We start from the raw sequence: 23,584 nt of genomic DNA, 5'->3' as shown, positions 1-23,584 counted from the left end.
CAGGTGGTGGTATATGTAAATAGCATTACAGCCAGCACATTCGTACTCGCATGCACACATACAAGTGCACAAACAAATACGCGTACAGGTATGTAGGCATGCACCCAAACACCCACTCACATATGTACGTAACGCGTATAATAAAGAGAAAGAGAGAGAGAGAGAGAGAGAGAAGACAGGCAAAATGAGGGTGAACGAAAACCAATAACTGAAACTGATTCTCTTTATATTTCTTTTCCCGTTTGCTTACTTTCCCTACATCGAAAACGATATACATCACACACTCATCAAACGCACACAAAAACATTTCGGTGCAAGCGTGTGTAATACGAGAGAGAGAGAGAGAGAGAGAGAGAGAGAGAGTGTGTGTGTGATTTTTTTTATCAATAGCTTCGTGCCAAAACACATTACAAAGTTTGATAAGTATGTTAAAACGAAACACTAGGCTCTTGAGTAACACCAGTATCATTTTCAGCTGGTAGATAGATGTGTGTGTGTGTGTGTGTGTGTGTGTGTGTGTGAACACACAGACAGACAGACAGTAGCAGACAGCTGGAGCACATGTTCTCAAACCTAAGCGTCGCAGGTGAGCTAAACACCACAGGTAAACGACATTGCTAAATGATTCGCACTGTTGTCATGGTAACTAAGCTAAGCATCACAGATTTAAACCCCACCCCAAAATGACCAGCCAATCAGGGAGTCTCTATATAATTGTTTGGCTTGCTAGAAATAACAGCCAACTCTCATGCTGTGGGAGCTAGAAACTCTTTGATCGAAAGACTACCGGAAAAGGGCAGACCTGGGGTTAAATAACAACAATAACATGCACAGCTTGGTAGAAATAGCAGTCAAATCTCCATCTCAAAAACTGTAGAAAATGTCACATTGGATATGCAGTTGTGGATTCTTTGCGCATCGGAAAAAAAAAAAAAAAAAACGGAGTGGCTACGGTTGGAATGCTTTTGATGATAACTGAATCTGCGCGGTCAGAAGTAACATGTGGTTTATAAAAAGCAAAAGGAAATACTGAAAATTTATCAAACATGACAATGGCATGTTACGACGACAAGTACAGCAACATGTAGTGGGGGTAGATGTAGGGAAATCGTGTCAACATGTGATTAATAAACGGGTGGATTCCGTTTGACAAAACACTGCTCTAAACACGGCGATTAAATCTAAAGAAATAGAGTAAACATGTGATGAGTGGATGGGTGTGTGGAGGAGTAGATGTGCATGCGTGCGTGAGCGTGTATTCTGATTAATTAAATACTGCTTTGAACACAATAGGTAGAGAAAGAGCGTAAAGGTGAGATGCGGCGTGACGACTGACGGTGGTGGTGGTGGACGAAATGAGACACAATTTTGCAGCATTCCACAAAAGATGCTGTGAAACTGTGTCAATGACCAGGCCACCGTAGTGCGACGAAACTTTTTCACAATTCATAATAAAGTCCTATTATGAAATGTGAAAAGAAGATTCAAAATTTTTGTTTTTGTTTTTCTCTTTTCAAATGGACAGCATGTAATTCTATGCGTGCGAGTAAGCGAGTATGTGTGCGTCTGTCAGTACATACATATAAATGCACACTCACAAGTATGTGTGTGTACTTTCGTATACTCATAACTAAGATATCTACATAAAACAAAGGAATTAACAACTGTGTGTGTGTGTGTGTGTGTGTGTGTACTGTGCACCACACATGTATACACTCTCACATTCAAATACACACACGTATAAACAATACCACAGAGAACAGCAACAATCGATTCAAACAAACATGTTAACGCTGAGTATACCATAAATATTTTTTTTTCATATATGTATATATATATATATATAAACAAACATTTGATTTAATCGTCGATAAAATAGATAATTATTAAAGTGTCACACAAGACAATAAATTGTGCAAATATATGTTGGTAAGAGAACTATGTATTGAATTCCTGGGAGACAGTTCCAGCTAACTGTGTGGGTGTGTTACAATGAACAGAGCATGTGCGTCAGACACACATATACAACTACACGTCCACATCAGTTTATGTTCTTCTAAGTAGACGAGAGCTGCGTGATTTGAACTCACAACGTAAAGGACAGAATAATCAATAGAAGCATCTAATCTGTTGCTCTATCGCCTCTGCCAGTTTCGCTGTTCTTTCAGGGACAAAAAAAAATATTAGAAAAAGAGATCTATGATATGAAGAATATGGAATTAAAATTGTAAAAGGTAACGAAACTTTCAGCGCGCGCGCGCATGTGTGTAGGTGTATACGCACTTGCAGAGAGAGGGGAAGAGAGAAAGAAAGAAAGAAAGAAAGAGAGAGAGAGGGATAAAGAGATGAAATAGAGAAAGTCGTATAAACACTTTATGGTTAAGTATGTGTGTGTTTGCGTGTGTAGACAGCTATGTATAAATGCTCACACAGATTACGCGCACACACACACATGCTCTCACAGACTTGATAGATAGATAGATAGATAGATAGATAGATAGATAGATAGATAGATAGATAGATAGATAGATATGTATACATGCTCTCACAGATTATGTGTATGTGCATGTGTGTGTGTGTGGTGTATGTGCATGCATGCATGTATCACATATGTGCATGATGCGTGGGTGTGCACGGATCATTCATATCACGACGTGTTTAGTGTGTGTGTGTGTGTGTGTGTGTGTGTGTGAGTGTGTGTGTGTATTGACATACAAATGTTTTTCCTTTTATTTTGTCTAGACATAACATCAAAAGCCATGCTGGAGCACACTGTGTGTGATGTCAGTGTGTATGTATCTACACACGTATACTACATGCTTGCGCACAGAATAGGTATGTGCATCTATGTATGAACGATTTAGATATGCATGAATGAATCCGAATATGTAAATATACATGTATATGTATGTGTGTGAAAGTATATATATGTGTGTGTGGAGCATGTAATCGCACATACAAACACATTATGAGAGAGAGAGAGAGAGAGAGAGAGAGAGAGAGAGAGAGAGAGAATGAAAGAAAAAAGAAGGTATAGAAACAGATACGAACAATAACAGAAAGAGAGGGGGGAGATAGAATATTGGTGAGAGAAAGAGATGGACGTGGTAGGTGATAAAAAAGTGGAATAAATGTTTTGGTCTTACCGTTTGTCCATGGAGGCTACCCATCCGGACACCATAGTTTTGATGAGTCGGCGCTGTGAGTTTAAAGGATTGTGATGGGAGCTCTTGGTAATTATGGCAGTGGCTGGCACCGGCACTGGTGCTAGACCAGTGGAGGATAAACTGGATTTATTAACATTACCATGCATGTCATCCCTAGAAACAACGATCCACTTGGTCGCAACCGTTCGTTTCTGTTAACAAACCGGAGGGGGGAAGACGGTGAGGAAGAGAGGAGAAAGAGAGAAAGATACACAAACAAAGAGAGGGGGGAAGATAGAGAGAAGAAAAAACAGCAACAACAATCGTTGTACGTTGAATGTAGAAATACCCTCTTCTAGTTTGAATGTCTTTATGTAGTGGATATATATGTATGCATGTAGTGTTGTGTATGTGTGTTATCTAAATACGTTTTATATATTACACTATATTTTTTATATACTGTAATATATATACATACATGTGTTTGCGTGTGTGTGATTTCCTAAATGTGTGAATATGTGTTTGTTTACATGTATGTATGTGTTTGTAAGTATGTGTGTATGTATGTGTGTGTGTGTGTGTTTGTATGCGTGTACGTATGTGTGAGGGTCAGTTTATCTATATACATATGCAGACGACAGCGTGGTAAAATCCTAAGGGTTCCTTGAGCACCAAGCGGTAAAACATTTCCAAGCGTAATCACACAGATGATAAATAGCGGCCACTATGACGACGACAGTGGCGGCGGTTGTGATAATAATGATGACGATGATGGGGATGATGGCGGGGGAGAAGGAACAGAAAGTGGAAGAAAAGACGATAAAAAAAAAGCAGAAAAAGAGAACGAAGAGAGGAAATTTAGTTACACTAAATACTAGCATTGGAATAGTGATATATGTATATAATATGTATGTCTATTGGTATCAATGTGGATGCATATATGCGTGTGCATGTATGTATATGTATGTATGTATATATATATATAAATATATTTATATATATATGTATGTATGTATTATATATATATATATACATATATATATATATATATATATATATATATATATATATATATATATATACATGTGTATATATACATATATACATGTGTACATGTATATGAGTGGGTATGTAGTGATACGTATTAAAATACAAGGGGTAGGACAGATCACAGATTATATATATATATATATATATATATATATATATATATATATATATATATATATATATATATATATGTACCCATATATGCATGTATGTATACATATAAATGTAGGTATATACATTTATGTATGGATATATGCATATATCTATATATTATTTATATTATATTATATATATATGAGAGAGAAAGAGAGAGAGAGAGAGAGAGAGAGAAGGTAGAGAGATACAAATATACACACACATATGTGTACATGTATGAATGTGTATGTAGTGGTACGTGTGCTAAGATACAGGTTAAAGGAAAACATTTTATGTATATTAAATGTGTGTGTGTACGTATATATGTGTATGTATGTATGAATGTATATATGTATATATATATATATATATATATATATACACACACAAATACACATGCACATATACATAAATATACACACATACGTACATATATATGCATACATACACACATATACACACATACATATCCAGGTAGAAAAAAAAATCCTCTTGACTACTCTAATTGTTGTGATGGTGGTAGTGGTCTTCTGGTAGTGTAGTGGTTTAGTAATAGTTGTGGTGGCATTAGTGGTTTTATTGCGGTTACCGTTGTTTAACCCCAATCAACTCTATACGAGTTAACCTTTCGTCAAAGAGAATCCATTCATGACCATCCAGTCTTCATACACACACTCACACACGCGCGTGCGCACAGGACCACGTTATCCGATGCATGTTCTTTAGACAGCAGGGTGTGATTTAGCTGTTGTTACTAGCACGTCGAACAATTACACAGAGCAGGCATGAGCAACCTATTTCGAGAAACGGGTCGCATGAGACATAACTTTTCATTAGTCGGGTTGCACAACTAAAAAAAAAATTCAAGGGAGTTTTTTCTTCGGCATGTCTTCAGAAAGTCTCACGGGCCGCAATTTGTCCAGGACTGACATGGAAGGCCTTTCATTTGTTTGTTGGTGTTGCTGTTTAGCCCAAAATCAGATGTATGATCAAAAGGCGTTACAGGCATGACCAACCCATGGTCTTCAAACTTGTTTTCAACTTTTTAAAACTGGAGGGTGTGATTTTAAAGAGATGCAGCTGTGGTTTCTAGCATGTCAAGCGACCACGTCATTGTTATTTAGCTCTGGCTCAACCATAAATAAACAGTCCTATGATGAAAAGCTGTCCAAACATGACAATTTCGGCTTTAGTGTACTAAGGATTGCAAGCTGCTATTTTTGACTGATCGAGTGATAACAGAAGATCCGTCGTCACTCAACGATGATGCAAGTTTGGCTGTTATCTTCAGAAGTTCGAGCAACCATCTGTTATTATCGACAAGAAGAATGAGGCACTTATCTTCCGATGAGGAAACAATGAATCCTACAACGTGTTACAACACTCTCCAATATATATATATATATATATATATATATATATATATATATATATATATATATATATTATATATTATATATGATAGATAGATAGATAGATAGATTTCTGTATACGAAGAGAATAACAATTTATTTACATCTCTTTTATATTCCATAATGAAGAGGTTTTAACTATAGATTTTCCTTGCGTTTTTGTAAGATACACGACCACGTTCAAGAAAAGCAAAGGTCCTTCCGAGCCATAGGGTCATGAGGTCGGTGTCCTGAGTTCTGTAGCGCATAAATCCCCTTTCTTTGGACGTGAAATCGGGTCATCGTAGGATTACACTTTTGCCAGTTGAATGGTCTAGAGCAACGCGCAATAAAGAATTTTGCTCAAGAACACAACGCATCACCCGGTCCAGTAATGGAAACCACAATCTGACGATCAAGAGTACAACACCCAAACCACTAGTGTGTGCCTCTATGCATAAATATTTAGTTTTATACACACACACAAATGTTGGCTTGCGATACAAATGACCTGGTAGAACTCAATATACGTATGCTCTTGAACGAAGCGCTAGTCGGGTACAGAGCGGTAATAAGAAAATGAAGTGAGAAAGGAATAAACGAATATCTTTTGAACTTCATATGCTGTGAGTCAATGGTCAGATAAAAACAAAATGAAACTGAACGAGGGAAAAATTTGAGCTGATGCATTTTGGAAGAAAGTCTACACTAAAACAGTCATATTCCCTTCCTTCAGGGGGACCGCTTACGGCATCCAACAATATCAGAGATCTGGGTGTAATTGTTGACAACAATCTCAATTGGAGTGCCCACATCAACAATAAGGTCAATATTAGATTCAAGGTTCATCCAAGGCTGAGACCACGAGCCATACGTTCCCTGCCCAATTCAAGATCACAACATATAGGTACAATGCGGCATAATTTCTTTTCCTCAACAGGCCCTGCCCTGTTTTACATTGTCCCAAAATAGATAAAAGAGGAAAAGGATCCTATCAGCTTTAAACGGAGCCTAGACAGCTTTCTTCAAAGAATACCAGACAAGCCACCCATACCTGGATACAACTCACTCAATAAGAACTCACTACTTGAATGGACCATAGTCCAAACTTGACTGTAAAAAGGATTTGGATAATCCTATCAGGTGGTGCTATAAAGTTAGACATGGCCTGGACTAATCTTTGGTCGAAACAAACCTAAGTTTTATATATTCATATATATATATATATATATATATATATATATATATATACATACAGTATACATACATACATATACGAATATATATATATATATATATATATATATATATATATATCAATTTGTGGTCTTCATGAACATCATTCATTTTCTGTCTAGAAACACACAGAGGAACACCTGTGGTGATATGATTGTCACTTCGACAGTACTTTGTACAAATACTGGACGGTATTGCCTTGACGTAAATGTGTTAGCTATAATGAGTTTCCTTCTGTCTCATGTTAACTTTGTTCATTGTGGCCCATAAGGCATGATGTCAAACAGGTTCCTGAAAACTAGAAGAGATTTTAGAATCCCCTTTGGTGTTGAAGATATTTGTAACAAAGGAAAAGGAAGTTGAAGACTGTACAATAGTGCTCCTACCGTTATAGAGCCTGCTTGTTCGTCGTCTATGATGTTTTCTGCCTGAGGTGTTCGTCTCTTCAAGACAACTGAACGCATTATCCTGCTTGCGCGGTTGATCTTTCAAATGAACGATAATGCAGTTATAGTTGTGCGTTGTCTTTCTTGGAAAGCACTCCATAGTCAACATCCGAGTCTACAACCTGTGTTTGTTGCCTTTGTACATAAGGATGTCTAGTTAGCCTCTACCGGCACGGTAACGACTCTGCCAGCTCATCTCTTTTACCATGGTATACATTACCCCCCCCCCCCCCGTTAATAATACTGACTCAGTCGCTTAAAAAAATTTTGAAACTAGTACAGAGAAACAGCAGCAATCGCTCATTTTGTTCAGCTTGTGAGTCTTGACTGTAAACACAAGAAAGAGACTGAACAGGAGAAACAGAGCGAACTGTGCAAACTGTCACTTACATTTTATATCAGTGATTCCCCATGTGAGGCATACGTCCCACCAGCGGGACCTAGGAAAATTGTGGTGGAGCGAGGGATACAATTTTTTTTCTTTTGTCTTTGTTTTGTTTGTGGAATTGTGAGAATCTTTCCTTTTCAACGCAAGCAGACTCTTATATTCAATCTAGCCAAACCAATCCCTCCAGCCAAGCTTACTGTGTGAAGACTCTTTGCTACAGTATAGCGTTATTCTAATGCCCTAGTGTGGATATTTCTTTAGGGAAAGTATATAATTATGAAATATTAAAAATAAAGTTGTTTTTTTTTCCAACCTCCAGACGAGTATACATTATTCTGGAAAGTTATAGTGGGGCCTGCAGGTAAATAGGTTGGGAAACATTGCGCTATATAATTCATGACTGCATGTCAGAGTGGCATATAGTTCCGTCCTTATTTAGGTGGAGATATGACATAATTGGGAAATTAGGATAATGGAATGGTCAATCACGCCTCGTTGGTCAACCAACGAGTTCTGGATTAGAGCTGATTTAAAGCTAAACATACTTGCTTCGTACAACACATCACCATGAGTTAGCAATTGAGATGATATCTATCACAACAAATGAACTCTATAAATAAATAACGGATTAAGAATACGAGTATACATGACAAATGCTTTACAGAATTAAACATTTGAAAATAATCATACATTTCATGTGCAACCGCACGGTTCCGGGTTCAGTACTTCTGCGTGATACAGTTAGCAAGTGTCTTCTACCATAGCCATGAACCGACCAAAGTCTTGTGAGTGGATTTGGTAGACGGAAACTGAAAGAAGCCATTGCATGTGTGTGTGTGTGTGTGTGTGTGTGTGTGTGTGTGTGTGTGTGTGTGTGTGTATATATATATATATATATATATAATAAAAAGTGTTGGTTTGTTTACATCTCCATAACTTAGAGGGCTCGGCAAAAAGAGACAATAGAATAAGTACAAAACGATGCTTCAGCATGGTCGCAGTTCAGTGGCTGAAACAAGTAAACGCTATAAGACAATACATGAATAAAATACCAGATTACCCAGACTGTCGGCGGGAGGCGAGCAAATGACAAGTTTCTGATTTCTAGTCATTTTCTTCCTACCTGCTTGAAACCATTTCAGATATTGCATCATCTTTGGCAGTAAAAATTGGCCAGCATAGTTGTCGTGGAAGTTGAAAGAGTTTGAAACGTAGCTAGGTGATAGGTAGTTCATTCACTTTTTTATTTTTCCAAAAAGCTTGGCCGAATTTCCGGATCAGGACACCCACATAAGTTGGCTTTTCTCCGTTTTGACGGGGGATTTTTATTTATTTTTTTTTCCACCATGGTCTTCGAAATGATGAGGGCATCTTTTTATGAAAAAATGATTTGAAAATTTATGATTTTTTTACACCCCTCTACCACTACTTTCCGGACCGATTTTGGCCAATTTTTTTTTTTTTTTCACAACACACTTAAAAACTATCGGTCTGGAGGTGGGTGGCGAGGGGGTTGAAGTGAAAAACGAAAATCATAAATTTTCAAAAAATTGTTTTCATGAAAAGATGCACCCCAACACTTTGAAGGCCGTAGTGAAAAGAAAATTGGAAAAAAAAACCTCGTCAAAACAAAGAAAATCCAATTTATGTGGGCATCCTGATGTGAAACTCCGTCGAAACGGCTTTCCTTAATTTTGAACCTGATTGTAATTGAGGTTGCTAATAAAATACCTGGACAATTTTTGGTGTTTAACAATTAGTATTCTATTCTCTGGATCACAAGTCGATTTTTCCAACACTAACGTCTAATTTATTAATATTTAATTTTCAAAGAATGGTGTCTAAAATGGGATAACGCGAGTAATGACGAATTTTAATAATTTCTTTCAATTTAACTGCATGATGTAGGTCGTGAAAAGGTTATAGATAATATTTTATCCTGTGTTTTTAGATTTAGTCGAGTTTTTTTAATTTCATATTATATGTCCTTTTTCCATTAACCTCTTTCAATTTGACCCAGGAATTAAAAACTTTTTGTTGCATTTCTGATCTTTCTTATGTCTAAGGATGGATAGTGATGTATATGAGTCTTGTTTTTCAAATGTAATTCTGGAAAACTTAAGAGGCAAACTTACCTTATCATATCTTACTCATTTTGCCCCATCTAAATTTGTCAAACAGAACGGAGATAAATTTCTGAAATAGTGTTCTGAACATGTTATAGTGTCTTTAACCCATAAACTGCTGGGATTTTGCTGTATGTAACACGAACTGCTGAGTCTATTTTGGGTAAAGTACTGCTTCGAGTGCATTAGTTCGGCGAACTTTTCCAAAGTTATACTGCCAATCAACATCGATCTATCACTCGAAAAAATACTCAGTGTTTCTTAACACCTTCTGTGATTGACTACACTGTTTCTGGGGTGAAAGGGTATCGTGTGCATACATTATACGTCATCAAAATTAGGTCAGACCATGCCCTATTTCCGTGGTTTCTCCACTGAGGTGGCCTATCGCAGTTTATGGGTTAATGCATTTAGAGAATGCCATTTGCTTAGCTGGTAGTTGTTGTACGGTAGCGAACATTTGTAAGTTCTTTTTGTTTTTTTTTTCCTGAAAGTCAAAAATACAGTAACTGTTACTCATTGTGCCCCACCATCCACCGTTCTGAACACCCAATAAAACCCGAATAATCTAAGTATCTGAAATAAAGGGATATGATTTATACCATAAGGCAGAAAAGAAATTTAATGTTTCAGTAAAATTCTTCGTCGAAGAGGGATGGAATGTCGACTACATACATTTACTTGGGGACCAAAGAGACTAAGGAGGCCAACTCTCAACGCTCACCCCACACACCGTTCTTAAAACTAATAGTGAAATACGTTGTAAAACACATCACATCGTTCACGGGTATTACAAGTAAAATGTAATGTAATATAACCTACTGCGTGACCGTGTCGTCGCCGACTAAATCGATTCCCATCCGGCTTGCTTGGTGAGGAGGGTTGCTGGTGTAACTTTGTTAAAGTACGTACACAACAAGGTTGACAACAATCCATTATTGGTTTGGTTATTATTCATTGAGGCATAAATATTGCTAACAGCGGGAGAAGGACTATCCCGGCGAGAAGATTGAGTCTTAGCATTAAGTGAATTTCCTTGCTGCACTAAGTCCGCAGTGTATGGACACCGTTTAGTGAATATGCAATTATAGTTCGTCCAGATATTTTCTACTTGATTTTCATTTTTTGAAATTTTAAAAGTAAATATAAATTTTAGAATTTGGTATATTGATGTAATTTTTCGCGCTGAATGTTGTTATTCATTTGTTCCAGAAAAAAAAATGGAAAAATGTTTAAAAGTTTGATTATTTTTAGTTAAATCAGAAAACAGGAGTTGGAAGCTGGCATTTTCTACGTGATAACTTTTATTAAACAAACAGAAACAATATATTCTTTTCTACTCTAGGCATAAGGCCCGAAATTTTGGGGGATGGGGCCAGTCGATTAGACCGACCTCAGTACACCATTGGTACTTATTTTATCGACCCCGAAAGGATGAAAAGCAAAGTCAACCTCGGTGGAATTTGAACTAAAAACGGAGGTCTATACAAAGAATTTTTAAGACACCACAAAACATAAAGACGGTACAAAACGCAACAAACATACAATCGGGGAACTAAAAATTACAAAAGCGAATGATAATAGAAGAAAAATTAAAATAAAATGACAATATGCGAGAATGAAAAATGAGGCGCAATGTCCACTCGACCCCCGAAGTCGGGTGGTTACATTTATCCAGTTTTTCACTTTCACGTTAAACACCATGAAAACATTTTAATTGTTTTGCAACTCAAAAAATTGAAACACTCGTGTTACCTTTCTCCCATTAACCACTGTTACTTGTGTCCTTATCAACTGCAAATAATCAGTTCTAGGGGGTGGTGTCTCCACCAACCATACCCGTGTCGTTGTTATATTTTCACCAAGTTCTTTTATGTACCCCCAGTAGTTTTCCTCATGTATCAAAATGCATTTCTCAGGCATCCTCTTATTATTTCCCCCAACTTCACGATTTTTCTCTCCATCTGCTCGCTCTTCTCGTACTTTATCAAAATCCCCTTGTATTTAACATTTTTATCCGCTCTCACCTCCTTTTCTTGTACATTATTAGTTTCTGGCTTTTCTATCTCTTTTTTGTTTTCTGTTGACCGTTCCTTTGACTTATTTTTCTTTCGCTTTTTAGGGTTAGTAGCTCCATTTTCGTTCTCCTTTGTTTTCTCTGTTTCCCACTTCTGTCTCTCTTTTATTTCCTCAGTGTGGTCTACAATGTTTTCCTCCTCTGCTTGTGCTTTCTCTTGCTGTGGCTGTGTGAACTCATGTAGGGGGCATTTGGTCTTCATATGACCTCTTTCCCCGCATATGTAGCAATTTGGTTTCCTTCCCTCGACTACAACATTTAACTTTCTCTCATCCCCCACTTCTATCTGGTAGGGAATTCTTTCTATGTCCTCGAATGTGGCAAAAAGCCACATTTCGAGTCCAAATCCCCACCATTTGCGCACTTTTGATTTCGCCACTGGTTCCAATTCCGGCTCCTCCTTGGTTGCAGCCAGCACTGTTGCAACCAACCACTCTGGTTTAATTTCTGGTGTAACTCTGGGAATACGTATTTTCACACTTCTTCCTCTATAACTTGGTAACAATGCTATTTTTGCACTTCTTAAAATGTTGGTCGCATGCTTGGTTGCCTCTTCTATAGTGGTGAACCTCACCTCTATCGTACCGAACTTTCTTCCTCTGTTGATGTACGTGGCTTCATTCACAATTTCACCCAGGCACTCCTCGATTTCCTCTTCCGTCACCATTTCAATTTTACAGGTTTCGACAGCCTGTGTACGATACACAACTGTCCTCAGAATTTTGTTTTCTTTAGTCTCTTTTGGTGGGGCACATTTTGTATGAGTCTCCCTCAACTTCTATCAAATTCCTGCTTCTGGTCACCTCCTCCATATCCAACTTGATTAACTTGGTTTCCAGCGACACTGGCTTCCTCGCTGCAGTGGCCTTGGCGTAGCTCTCCTTACTGGAGACACTACCACTTGCCATAGCTGGGAAAAATTGCAGCGGCTCGCGTGAAACGTAACCGTAATAATTCCACAAAAATCACAATTATTTACAGAGACAACTTACAGTAATTCACACAGTTTTCACATCAGTATTCACAATAATTCACAGAGCCGTTATACCGCGAAGCAGTTTGACCGGCGTGCTAACGTTTCTGCCTGCTCGCCGCCTTGAATTGAAAGCAATATATTAACGAAAGTTGTAAGAAGTTTTCGAGTTTAAATAAGTTTAAAATTTAAACTTTAAATGAATAAAGAGATCTTGTTCAAAACGGGGGCACCAGTATTTTCTTAACGAAACACTTTGAAACTTGGGACACTGGTAGAATGTGTCATATAAAACATCTTTTACTCTTAGTCTTCTTAACAAAAAAACCTACATCGCAAGTTATTTCATGTTAAAGTTGTCGTATTTCTGTAATTTCAACCAATCACTGACGTCTATTCAGCTGAATAGAGTTACTGCTGGCCGGTCATAAAAATGTTATTCCCTGTGACATATTTCATCCGGTTTAATCGTAATTTATACGCATATATTGTTTATATAATAAATTACGCTGTGCGTATCTATGTGTGTAACAATTTTAGAGTTCGGATTCTAGAGTTAGGGTTAGGGTTAACAGTCTAGTTAGGGTTAGGGGATTAATACGATATACACCGTTACAGCGCTAACTGTTTTCAACTGAATAGACGTCAGTGATTAGTAGAAATTATCGAAATAAGACAATTTTTTACATGAAATAAATTCGAATACAAAAATTTTTTTCTGTTCTATAACACAAAATAGATAAGTATACGAAGTTTGAAAGTCTTTCGGTACCAAAAACACTACATAAAGCATAAATGAAAACTGGTGCCCCCGTTTTGAACAAGATCCGAATAAAGTCATGCAAAACGTTGAAACTGGCAAAAGGAGAAATCCTCAATAAATTTTGTTTTCGAAAGATTAGGAAATTACAAACCGTATGTTAGATTACAGAAACAAAAGAACAATACAAACAATACAAATACAGTTATACTACTGTTGTTCAGTTCATGTAAACAATTAATAGCGAAAACTCAAAAGCGAAATTTTGAGATACTCTAGGCTTAGAGTTGTGGTTTAGGGCTGGGATTTAGGATTAGAGTTAGGGTTTAGGTTTAGCGTTAGAATTAGGGTTTAGTGTTAGCGTTTAAGGTCAGTCCGACCAGTGGATGACCTGGGGTTAATCAATTAGTAACCTATTTTTAGTGAGCCTTTTTTCTAAATTTTTTTCCGGAAGAGGTGAATAACAAAATCAGATCCAGTGTGAATAATTACATCAATATACCAAACTTGAGAAAAAAAACAAAAAACAATTAATAATTTTCTGTAGCGTAAATTCAAAAACGAGAGTTCAGAATATAGGTACATAGTTGCTGTAATATTATTAAGCAGACAACAGCTAGGCCTGTTACTATGGAAACAGGCACCAATGTGCCTGTGGCATACGATTGGCTAAAATTACCCCAAATTTGCAAACTTTAAAAGCCATTAACTTTTTACGTATTAATTTATGGCAAAAATGAATTTCATTTCTTTTGTTAGCATACAAAACTACATCAATGCACCAAATTTGAAATCAATTGGAACAAAATTAAAAGAATGGAAAAGTGAAAGCCCAACAGAAAAAATCCGTTCCTCCTTTACAATTTTGTAGGTAAAAGTCCACATAGCTTCGCCACCAGAACTGTTGATTGTTATTGGAACCGATGATATATTTTCACCACTCATCCTATGCATGTAGTTAATTGGTTCTTCGGCGATTGTTCATCGTCAGAGTGCGATGTGATTTATCTTCCACGGTGTGAATTTGGTGTGTAATAATCATGCGATGTAACGAGAATGGCTCTTTAGTACATCACACGGTCGACGCAATAAATATAAAAAGAATAATACATATATGTGCCATAGGGAAAAGAGAGAGACACAACGAGTAGAATGTTTAAGAGAAGATTTATTGGTATGTTAACATGTGTGTCTGTGTGTGCGTCATGTATACAGAATAATAGACAGGCCGTCATGAGAACAAAGCGTATGTGTGTATAGCCATGGATGTATGCGTTAAGTACATATAAGAGTGGCCGCAGATGGGACGAAACGATGATAAAAGTTTACTATCTCCACAAATTGTTGCAGAGCCTCGCTTGTGGTGAAGCATGAAAAGGATAAGATCGCTTTCACATTACCTTGTAGGGGTGTAATAACCTGTGATTTGATGTCCAAGGAAATAAATCTTTTACACCAAAGATACACTTTGGAGGGTTGACTTCAAAACCATATTGTTCAAGTCCATCAAAGAGAGTCGACAGGTATTTCTTGTGGAGTTCCGCATGTTAACTTGCAATGGGGATGTCATCCAGGCATTTAAAAACAAAGTCTACACTCTGGCACACAGTGTCCATCAAGTGTTGAAAGGACTGTGCTGTGATTCTCAACCCGAAAGGTGTACATAATATTTGCATTCACAATTCGTCCTTTACAATTTTGCAGGTAATGTCCTGGAAACCTAGCTGACAAGAACGGTAGTGGCCAAAAGACGGATGAACAACTATCTCACAAAAGCGCAGGAATTTAGAAATTCTGAACCAGTGTCCGACGCGTTATAAAACCACTGGGAGTGAGGCACTCCTTAGCTTTTGTTAAATAACATTTCTAGGAGACATCACTTCTAAAGTTATACCAGCAGTTTAATTGGATGAGCAGTGTGGCCTTAACAGCCTTGAAAGAAAGCCAGACTAAAAAATGGACAATTCCCAGCATAAACTTACACAGTCTGTGAGTGTTTAATATAAGTGCATTGACCCCTATATTAAATCAGTTCTGGAGAAAATTGGTGGACTCGACCTTATTCATCCGAAGAGAATATGAAGATGCAAGGAACTGGACAAGAAGTGTGGTTGTGAAATTGTGGTCGTGTTTGAAAGCTCCGTCCCTCAGCCATAAAGATGGGAATATTCTTCCGTACAGCGTACAGATGTTGTGTTAGATTATAATGTTTAGCTTGCTATATGGAATACAGAACATTGGCACTGTCGGTTATGACGATAAGGGTTCCAGTTGATCCGATCAACCTGCTCGTGAAATAAACGTGCAAGTGGCTGAGCACTCCACAGACACGTGTATCCTTAATGTAGTTCTCAGGGAGATTCAGCGTGGCACAGAATGTGACAAGGCTGGCCCTTTGAAATACGGGTATTACTCATTTTTTCAGCTGAATGGACTGGGAAAAAGGTGAAATGAAATATCTTGCTCAAGGACGCAACGCGTCGCCGCGAATCAAGCTCACGACCTTACGATCGTGGGAAGAATAATATAACCTTTAAGCCACAACACGCCTTCAAAATACGGAACAATAACTGGACAATAATGATAAACCTAGAGGTAAGTGAATTACATGTCTAAATATATTATAGTGGCATCTATCCATATTTATCTACGGTGCGAGAATGACGAAGAAAAAAGAAAGAATACTAATATTCTATTGGTTCACATTCGATTTGTGTGTATTATGAATGTTAGTGGAAAGTAAGCAGATAATTAGTTGGTTTTGTGAAATATTACTTTTTAGAAATTGCTATTTTATTTTATTAATTAACCCTTTCAGAATTGAATTATTTCTTGATGCCAAAACATTATTTTCAGGATTTAAAATAACTCAAGCGGTGAATTGATAAAATAGTATAATATTTCATGTGCAAAAATATACAGGTTGCGGTCAGAATTTAAAAAAATTATCAATTTGAAGAGTAACTTGGAGTAATTTGTATAATTTTTACAGTAACTTTACTGGAACAGTGCTTTGGTTTTTGATATGTAATTAAGTGAAACGGAAGTGGAACAAATATTTTTGGAATTGTTACTGTTTTAATATGTATGAGTCAAGTAAGTAGGATAAATAAGTAGAAAATCACACACTACCGTCTGTACGCCACTGTGTGGTAACAGATAAAACCTATAACTATTCAGCTCGGAGTAGAAAGTTGGGTGATTTGGCTGAAATATATATAGCTTTTTGTGTTTACAAATTTGGGCACAAATTACACTGTAACATTTTTTTTTTGTCAGTAAGTGTTATTTCCTCTTTGCTTTCATCTAGAAATCAAAGGAAATTACTATACACTTCAAACTTTACATTTATAACTTGGACATCAATGTTTTTAAATTGATCTATTTACCATTACATTCCGGACAGATTCGGCACTGAGTTGCTGAAGCAGAAATCTCTAGAAGTTTCAAGAACTTTCGAGAAGTTTCTAAAATTCTCAAGTATCTCTAGAACGTTCCGGCAACATAGATGGCAGTATTAGTACGGGGATCGTAAGCCCAACAGTTCAGTTTACTTCTATTTCAGAAACATCGTTATTGCAAATATTCTACTCAATACCACAAATTTGCTTGTCAGTTGCTTGACCTTAACCACTTGAGCATGTCCCTTAGTGACTGATAATATGTGCATCTCTGATCATGAGCAGAAGTAGTGAAAGAGTATCATAGCCATGTGTTGAGAATGGTTCTTTAGGCTTTGAATGAATGTAGCAAAAGCAAAGTTTGAAGGAAAAATTAACCATTTTTCATACTTTCTATGGGTAAGCAAATAAGAAAGAACAGCTGCTACCAAGGACAAAGATCGTGTTACACAGTGCTATTTAAGTTGTGTCGATTCACTAGTTTCGTATCTAATGACATAATCGCAAAACAAACAGAATCGTTTTGTTTCAGCGGTTACTCCAACGTAAGTCATCTGTGTTCCTTTCTATAATGAAAGCGATTTCTGACAAGGTTTTCACTTTGATGATAACCTTTAATAGCGATGTCTCCAGCTTTTTATGTACCTTGTAATTCTCCTGATCAAAGTGTTAACCAATAAAATACTTCTGTAGAGTTCTCGTGCTCTCAATAGAAATGTGCCTTCTTCAATCCCCATTTCAATTGTTCTAGGGTACTTTAGTTTTCATGATAATGCAACTTCTGAGACAAAATGGCGTGTCCTTACTTTCTACACTATATCATCGCTGAGATTGTCAAATTAATCGCCATTCCTCATCTCTTTCGAAACTGGTTTAGTAAATTTCCATCCTCTGTCTCTCCGTTGATGACATTATACCAGTAGCTGCTTGCAGCGACTTTGATAAATTGTCTGTATGCAAGTAGAAGAACTGAGATTTAGTTCAAAGAAAAAATTAAGCATTTCCATCTATTCTTGGCATCCAATTATACGACGCCGAACAACATCCAGTTGTGACTACACACATTCTTGCCAAAACACGAGGCTGCAGTCTAATGATTGAAACAAGTAAAAGAAAAAAGAAAAAGAAAAAACGAAAGATAATTCGTTAAAAACAAGCAACACATTGTGCCCGTCTTGATGCATTGGGAATGAATATACCATCAGTTGTCAATATAATTTCATACTCTTCCATATTTTTTTCATCTGAAGTAAATTTTCCCTCTTTGGTGAATACTTGATTAAAATTACAATCTCTTTACTGTAGCTTATCCCGTAAGATAATGTGATGCAGCGTATTGTAATTTCCTTCGCTCTCAAACTTGGAGAATTTTAAATACAGTTGAAGTTTTTTCAATCGCTTGGCCATTCTAAACGCAAGTTGTCTTTCTCAAAGCATACTCCTCTTCAATTGCATCAATGTAGTTTCAGTATAATGAACACGTCTATAATGACGGAAAATTATACTGAAAATTATGTCTAACACAAACATTGGCCACCAGGCTTTTGTCACTGCAACGAACATATAAAATAAGTTGTCCATTGTTGGATACATCAGTATGTTTATCAGAGATACTTAAAACGAAGTTTGTGTCTACATCAAAGTAAATCTTTCATAACCAAAGCAACCATTATGGAAGTGTGGTTATTTTATATATTGTGGCTCATGTATGTGTCTACCAGTTTTGTTGAGTCACCTCAGAACATCGGAGTCATCTTTCCTTCACTTTTATTATGGGAAGAAACACTGATGACATTGACAATTTTCGTTAGCTCAACATCCATTATTTGAAGTTTCTCCGAGAGAGACCTTTGTTGTTTGGTTGATATTGTATATCATCTAAAAAAAAAATTTATTTTTAACCTGATAGAAAGCACATACTATCAGAAACTTGTACACTTGTCAACTTTTACTAAGTATTCCTGTAATATTTGATACAGGTGAACGAACATTTTTCTCTGGCAAAACGACAGAAAACATTGTCTTCTGTCAAGAATGACGCAACAAAGATTAAATACCCTTGTTATACTTTTGTATCACAAATAGCAGACGGACAAATAAATTCAGTTACAGTTGCAGCGGAATTGGCTTCCTGAAATGAAAATTCAACAACAAAGAATTTCAGCTAATACTGACTGGTGAGATGGTAAATTGAGTTGAATAATGAAATTTTATAATTACAATCGTTTTTCATTCTTTAAAATCACAACTATTTTTCACGTCGTATAATTGATATTTTACTACAAATATCTTACAAATTTCAATCAACGCCTTCCAAAACATCTCTGTCGGAAATTAATACAGGTTATATGAAATTTAGAAGGTTAATAAATATTCTTTCTACTGTAGACACGAGACCTGAAATTTTGAAAGTAGTGGTTTGTCGAGTACATCGACCCACTAGTTTAGCTAGAGTGTGTACCACCCAGGGCGACCCTTCCGTTTGCTGCCCCCGGTCTCCACAAAAAATACATTTTGCCTTCAAAAGTGGTACTTCTTTAAAAGTGCCGTCCGATGCGCTAGCGATTCTACCAGCTCCTCGCCTTGGTCACTTTCATAAATGTAAAAACAAAATTTAGTTGTGTATCATTTTCTCTTGTTGTTATAATAAGACAATAGGAATTCTACGACACATGGTATGAATATTCAACTTCAATATAGAAGTAGAACATGGAAAATTCTAGGTATTCATTTGCAATAGTTTGCATAAATGTGTTTATGAAAATGTACACCGATAAGAAAGTTACATATTTTACGTTGTAGAAATGTTATGGACATTATGCATAGATAGATATTTTCATGTGTTCGTGTCTATGGAATTGACCAAAGTTAAATGGTTTTCATATAAAGAAAGACAGCTAAATGTACACATATTTTCTGGCGGAAGCTCTGTTGAGTCTATGCCGTTGTAGAAGTTAACTGCTATCACGGGAAAGTGAAATGCAAGTAAAGAAATATTTGGTACCTGTACATGATTGCTGCCAGAATAAAAAGTCAGAGGAGGATATTTGCATGTCGAGCGAATGGAGCTATGTGAGAAAGGGGAAGAGAATTGTTTTTTCTGTCCCTTTACAGAGCAGTTAGTTTCACCGATTACTAATCTCTGACCGGTCAAAAGTAATACACATGACAGGGAAGAATTAAAGTGCCTGAAGTAAAAAAAAAAAAAAAAAAAGGTCGCTACAACGTTTATATCGCAAAGAAATCATATATTTTAACATTAATTTACATTTAAACATGAAACTTTAAAAGCATGAACGTTCACAAACAACTTGACCACCTTTACAAAGCATGTTAACATTAGTGAACCCGCATCTCATTACCTAGCAACAGCTCCATGGTTCCTCAATATTACCTCATAAGAATTAATCACAGGCTGACTGGTTGGTCGGATAAGAATATTTTTTGTTGCTGATGTTCATTGCGTTGTATTTTTATAGCTTGTGTTGCATCTTGTATTATTTGTTGGGTTGCCTGCTGCGCTGTGTTATCTGTTTGTAATATTGTGCTTACTCATTTATCGCTATCTTTTCATTTTCGACAATGACAACAAGACAAACCAAGTGAAATCTGCCGTTGATTTATTTGTCTGGTTGACGGAGAATTTTTGAAGGCTACTATTGCTGCCATTACATTTGAACTCCGTTTCAACTGGCTTCCGGACTTCGATGAATCAGTCGAGATGGATGCCTGCTTGTCTGTCTGTGTTACTTTGTCCATTGTTTTCATTTCCATTCCAATATGTACTACTAACACTCCCTTTGAAATGGAGGTTTTGATAAAAATTAAAAAAAAGAACAATTTAAGAAGAAAAGAAAAAGAACAATAAATTATGCTTTTGTTAAACACATTGTTTGGCTTCCAAATTCGTTCGAATTTTGCTTGTCACAATGCTTCAAATATCACCTCAAAATTATTTGACACACACACAGATGTTTTGATTTGATAAAATCGACATTTACAGAGTGATCATGCTGTTTCGTTACACTCTTCAGAATGTCGAGTTAGAATAAAGCAAAGATGAAATGTGAATAAAGTCGATTAAAATGGTAACTGACTCTAAGTCAAAACATTTTAAAAAGGCACAAACGAACACACGATCAAAAAAGAAAAAAACAATGCTGTGATAGCGTTGTGGAATTTACAATCATTAACAAAAGTGAAGGTGAAGAGATGAATTAATTATGTGAAAGACTTTGTGAATGGGTCAACAGATGCAGGCCATTGTAAGCGGTGTAGAAATATGTTCGGTTCAAAACATTTGTATTCTACGAATGCAGTTCTGAATATTTTCTTATTGGCAATTGAGTACAGAGATTTTAGCGAAAATGATATGGTAGTCCTCTATAGGGTAAAGATTACAGAAATTATTATCTCTAGTAATACGTTTTTCTCTAGAAAGTATGCTCCAATTATAATGATATGACACTAATTCTTTCTCACGACCAAATGTAGGATACCAAAGAGATTTATCTGCTTTTGTTTCTAAAGTATTTTTAAAGGAATTCATGTACAAATAGAATATTGATATAAATAGACTTTGTGTTATACTAGCGTAAGCTTCAGAAACATTTTACGCACAGAATTAGATTCTAGAGAGCAGTTGCTGGGATCAGAACTGTTGTTCGGGTTGGTGTGTTAATAGATTTGTAACGTTTACAAATTTTACAAGCATTACATACAATATGGGAATTTTTCAGTCAAAATTTAGGGTGTCACGAAATTTTGATAGTGTTTTTTCTAAAAGATCTAGTGATGTTCACGGTTTAAGAGGAACTAATTAAGGAAGAGTTCGACCTATGGCATAACAACTGTGATACTTTTATGCTTTTGTTTTTATTGGTGCATGCGGTAGATGCTGTCGTGTAATAAATTTTATCCTGGAAACTAGATTTAGCGGATCTTTCTGATTTGGCGGACACCATTTTTTATTTAGTGTGTTTTCTACCGAAACAGTTTAAAACAATTACTGCTGTGGTTTGTCAACAACACGTTGTGGCGGTGTAATGGGATCTTTTCCCTTGAATAAAATTACTGCCGTTGTTTGTCAACAACAACTATCGGCGGTACTGTTATTTATGACATCGTTCGTGCGTTTGTACTGGTTTTAGCTTTAGGGTTAGGGTTATGAGTATTTTTGCCATATTTGGTGAAAATCTGTCCAATACACCGCCACAAATTTTTCACCAAATTTGGCAAAAATACTCATAACCCTAACCCTAAAGCTAAAACCAGTACAAACACACAAACGATGTCATAAATAACAGTACCGCCGATAGTTGTTGTTGACAAACAACGGCAGTAATTTTATTCAAGGGAAAAGATCCCATTACACCGCCACAACGTGTTGTTGACAAACCACAGCAGTAATTGTTTTCACCTCAATAGACCTCAGTGATTGGTTGAAAATACCGAAATACAACTTTTAACATGAAATAACTTCGAATATACAAACTTTTCTTAACAAGGCTAAGAGAAAAAGATGGTTTATATGACACATTCTGCCAGTATCCGAAGTTTGAAAGTGTTTCGTTAGAAAACAAATGGTGTCCGCCAAATCAGAAAGAACCGATTTAGCCAAGGCTTGGTTATAATATTGAGCTGTATTGGAAAATCTGTTCATAAGCCTATGTGAGAAATTCGGGTTTAACTTATAAATAGTATATCCGGATTTATTAGAGTATTTATGGACATAATCGTTTTATTAGGTTTGTAGCTCGAGTGATAACGACAATTGAAGCGATCTAGGCTAGCAGCAGGCTAGTTTGCATTTTGCAGTAAATTTCGTCGCTTATTCTGAAACGAAAGTCCTTAAAGAAGCTGTGGAGGTTTTCCTGAATTTATCAGATGCGATTAATTAGGGCTAAAAGCCCTTCGCCAAAGTAAAAACTACCTGCGATATTAGGAAATGTTTTCTGATTGAGTTCTGAGCAAACTTGCTAATATTAAGGGAATCATTGAATTTCTTATTCTAGAATATCATTACATTATATAATCATTATATTTGACGAGCGCACAGAATGATTTCAATTTTACTTTTGTGGTATTGGTGTTATACTGAAATACATTTCATCATTCAGTATAGGTCGGATGATCGAAGCGTAATAATCACAAATGTCGAACTGAACGAAGTTACTTCAGTTTTTGTCAGGGATATCCTAACAACAGTTAACCATTTCGAATGTGTAATTTCATAGGTGAAACGTTTTTTTTTTTTATTATTGTTTGTATTGCTCTTACCTGCAGAGTATTTTATTGTTGTGTCAAAAAAAAAAAAAAATAGATATACATCAGTAGTAATCATATGTGAATATTTCCTAATCATTATATATAGAATATCAGATGTGCCGTTAGAATATCAGATGAAATGTCTTATAGTATTAAACCAGATTCTTGCACCCTTAGCTCAAATCCCA

The 23,584-nt window shown here is 36.3% G+C and overlaps 1 protein-coding gene and 1 long non-coding RNA gene across 2 annotated transcripts in view; both read right to left on the bottom strand.

Annotated features, from left to right (window-relative positions):
- Window positions 1-3,886, bottom strand: part of LOC106867327 (rap guanine nucleotide exchange factor 4) — an 828,140-nt gene extending 824,254 nt beyond the window's left edge. Inside the window, exon 1 of the mRNA XM_089350109.1 lies at window positions 3,147-3,886. Within this exon, the coding sequence (XP_089206235.1) occupies window positions 3,147-3,313 (167 nt within the window). The 5' untranslated portion in view covers window positions 3,314-3,886. The remainder of the gene's footprint in view (window positions 1-3,146) is intronic.
- An 11,069-nt stretch (window positions 3,887-14,955) lies between these two features.
- Window positions 14,956-22,277, bottom strand: LOC149136184 (uncharacterized). Its single transcript, XR_016241625.1, has 2 exons — window positions 20,134-22,277; window positions 14,956-18,079 (listed from the first exon to the last, which is right to left on the bottom strand). It is a non-coding gene; the product is annotated as an uncharacterized LOC149136184 (long non-coding RNA).
- Between the last annotated feature and the right edge of the window lie 1,307 nt (window positions 22,278-23,584).

Source organism: Octopus bimaculoides, chromosome 4, assembly GCF_046866305.1.
Source record: "Octopus bimaculoides isolate indiv1 chromosome 4, ASM4686630v1, whole genome shotgun sequence".
Taxonomy (NCBI): Eukaryota; Metazoa; Mollusca; class Cephalopoda; order Octopoda; family Octopodidae; genus Octopus; species Octopus bimaculoides.
Note: the sequence above shows the minus strand (reverse complement) of the source record. Positions and strands in the feature narration are given on the sequence as shown.